The 3,504-nt window shown below is 47.6% G+C and overlaps 1 protein-coding gene across 1 annotated transcript in view; it reads left to right on the top strand.

Annotated features, from left to right (window-relative positions):
• Positions 1-3,504, top strand: part of RPRD1B (regulation of nuclear pre-mRNA domain containing 1B) — a 46,902-nt gene that overhangs the window by 32,133 nt on the left and 11,265 nt on the right. The window contains exons 3-4 of the mRNA XM_015829114.1: positions 1,301-1,434; positions 2,537-2,592. Coding sequence (XP_015684600.1) covers positions 1,301-1,434; positions 2,537-2,592 — 190 coding nt within the window. The remainder of the gene's footprint in view (positions 1-1,300; positions 1,435-2,536; positions 2,593-3,504) is intronic.

Here is a 3,504-nt window from a genome sequence, read left to right as displayed (position 1 = left end):
GGGGAGTGGAAATTCCACCATTGAGAAATAATACCTGCCTAGAGCCAAACTTGCAACGTCTGTCTTGGGCAAGATCAAGTCAAAGACTGGAGTCTAGGGTCCAGGACGGGCGTGGCAACTTTGGCTGACTTGATCTGATTGGGCAGGAATACAGTCTACTACCCAATGGTGGAGTCTCCATCTCAGTGCTGGAGAAGAGAAAGACCTGGAGAAGATCACAAAATACAAAGACCTACAAATAGAAATAGAAAGACTGTGGCAAAAGCAAGCAAGGGTGCTACCAATAGTCATAGGCGCCTTGGGTGCCATCCCAAAACAACTGGAGCACCACTGGAACACCATCGGCATTGACAAATTCGCCATTAGTCAATTGCAAAAGGCGGCCTTCCTAGGAACTGCTTCCATCCTGCGACGAGATCTGTAATACCATCAAACATCCGCATCTGCCTATCCCAGGTCCTGGGTAAGGACTCGATAGGTAGACAAAAATGCCAAATCCAGTCTGAACATCTGGCTGACTGTGCGATGATTAATAATAATAATAATAATAATAATAATAATAATAATAATAATAATAATAATAATAATAATAATAATAAAAAGTTGGAAGGAACCTTGGAGGTCATCCAGTCTAACCCCCTGCTCAGGCAGGGAACCCTACACCATTTCAGACCAATGGCTGTCCAGTCTCTTCTTAAAAACCTCCAGTGTTGGAGCATTCACCGCTTCTGGAGGCAGGTTGTTCCACTGGTTAATAGTTGTCCTTGCTGTCAGGAAATTTCTCCTTAATTCCAGGTTGCTTCTCTCCTTGATTGGTTTCCACCCGTTGCTTCTTGTCCTGCCTTCAGGCGCTTTGGAGGATAGCTTGACTCCCTCTTCTTCGGGGCAGCCCCTGAGATACTGGAAGTCTGCTATCCTGTCCCCCCTCGTCCTTCTCTTCATTAAACTAGACCGACCCAATTCCAGCAACTGTTCTTCATATGTATATATATATACATGATCCTGTTCATTTAGTTGTCTGGACTCCAGACTGATTTTAAAGATATGTATGTATGTATGTATGTATGTATGTATGTATGTATGTATGTAAGTAATATCAACTATTCTATTCTATTCTATTCTATTCTATTCTATTCTATTCTATCTTATTCTGTTCTATTCCATTCTATTCCATTCCTTATTCTATTCTATCTGTTCTGTTCTGTTCTGTTCTGTTCCATTCTATTCGAGCCCTAGAATTCTTTGATAGCCGCTATTTCTGATCCTGCTGTTTACTCTGCCCTTTTGTCCTACCTGGCAGGGAGGCAGACGAGGGCTGCAAGAAGCCCTTGGAACGGCTGCTGAACATCTGGCAGGAGAGGAGCGTGTATGGTGGCGAGTTCATACAGCAGCTGAAACTGTCCATGGAGGACTCCAATAGCCCCCAACCCAAAGGTAAATAAAACCCTGCGCCCCTTTTCCCAGAACTCTTCGGGTTACAGGGGGTCCTCGACTCACGACGATTCATTTAGGGACTGTTCGAAGCTGCAACGAGTGTCTTACGACCGTTTTCCGCACCGTTGCATCACCCCCCCCCCCCACAGTCACAGGATCAAAATCCAGACGCATGGCAACCGACTCGTATTTATGATGGATGCAGAATCCCGGGGTCCTGTGATCCCCTTTTGGGACCGCCTGACAAGCAAAGATTCATTTAACAACCGGGTTACTCCACAAACTGCAGTGATTAGTTGCCCTTCTCTGACGACGTTACCCAATTTGGGTAATGTAAGGTCTACAAGAAAACAAGCTCAGAGAGCACCAAGGGTCCCTTACGTCAGAGGTCCCCAACCCCCCGATGTGTGTACCGCTACCGGGCCAGGGCACGCCAGCAACCGGTCCACACAAACAAGCAAAAGCTCCATCTGTGGGATGCAGGCAGCACACAAAACCTTTCTCCACGGAACCGGCCCCTGGTGCCCAAAAGGTTGGGTACTTCTGCCTCGTGGGAAAGTCTGGTCAAGAAGGATGCCTGCTCTGGATCTGGGTTCCCCAGAAACGAGGCACAAAGGGGCGCTGTGCAGACGCCTTGCCCTCCACGGCGCCTCCATCAATGCTGGAGAGAGAATGGCTGGCCTTAGAACAGTGGTGGCGAAGCTATGGCACGGGTGCCAGAGGCGGCACTCAAAGCCCTCTCTGTGGGCACCCGCACCGTCGCCCCAGTCCTAGGCCTTCAGCTGGGTTTTATAAAACCTTTTCGCTTTAGGCCTCCGCCGCCGTGTGCAAAAAAAAAAAAAGGTTCAATCAATCAATTTCAACTTCTCGCGGGAAAAAAAAAGATCTTGCAAAGTTGGAATTGATTGATTGAACTTTTTAGACCCACCCAGTCTGCTGTTACCACCGCAGCCACGCCCACCCAATGGGCCACACCTGCCTGGCACCCGACGATGCATAAATGGGTTTTGGGTTGCAGTTTGGGCCCTCGGTCTCTAAAAGGTTTGCCATCACTGCCTTAGAACATCTGGCTTCCCCTTTTGCTCGGTTCTCTGGAAGGCAGCCAGGCGCTCCGAGTCCCTTCGTAGAGGGTGGCAGCAGATGCTCCCTGACCAGCTTGTGCTCCATCTTCCCTCCGTGCCGCCAGCTGCCGCGGCTACTGTGGCGGCTTCTCTTCCAGGCCTGGTTCCTGGCATCCCTTCTCCTGCAGCTGCCAGCCATCTGCCTTTACCTCGACACCTGCCAAAGCGTCCAAATTCTCATGTGGGGTTTTTTGGGGTGTGGGGTGTGGGGGGCAGGATGGTGTTGCATCCTGCATCATCTCTGAATAATGACCGGAAGGCTCACTTACTGGTTTCTCTGGAATTGCCAGCTCCTGCTGGGTGGTGTCTTGGTGGCTCCCATCGTGGGCGGAATCTCGCAGGGAGCTGCAGTCATCATTAATGCCAATAGAATAAGAGAATATAGAATAGAATAGGAATAGAATAGAATAGAATAGAAAATATAGAATAGAATAGAATAGAATAGAATAGAAAATATAGAATAGAATAGAATAGAATAGAATAGAAAATATAGAATAGAATAGAATAGAATAGAATAGAATAGAAAATATAGAATAGAATAGAATAGAATAGAAAATATAGAATAGAATAGAATAGAATAGAATAGAATCTGGAAGGGACTTTGGAGGTCTTCTAGTCCAGGGCTTTTCAACTTTTTCACCCATTGTACCACTTTTAGGATATGGCAATATCCTGAGTACCACCAGTCGCCTAGCAAGGTGTCCAAAACTTGATGACCAAAAAAAAAAAAAAAAAGGGGGAAAGTGATAAAGTACAGGTAGTCCTCGACTTACAACAGTTCGCTTAGTGACTGTTCGAAGTTACAATGGCACTGAAAAAAGTGCCCCCCCCAAGCCACAGCTGAGCAAGACACCTGCCTGCCCGCCCGGCCGCGCTCTTCCTCCTGTCCGAGGTTTCCATTGTTGTGAGCATTTCTGTTGAGGATTGGCAGCGGGGGTGGGGTGGGGGG

The sequence above is a fragment of the Protobothrops mucrosquamatus genome, unplaced genomic scaffold, assembly GCF_001527695.2.
Source record: "Protobothrops mucrosquamatus isolate PMUCROS unplaced genomic scaffold, P.Mucros_1.0 scaffold5448, whole genome shotgun sequence".
Taxonomy (NCBI): domain Eukaryota; kingdom Metazoa; phylum Chordata; class Lepidosauria; order Squamata; family Viperidae; genus Protobothrops; species Protobothrops mucrosquamatus.
This window is presented reverse-complemented; position numbering and strand designations above follow the sequence as displayed.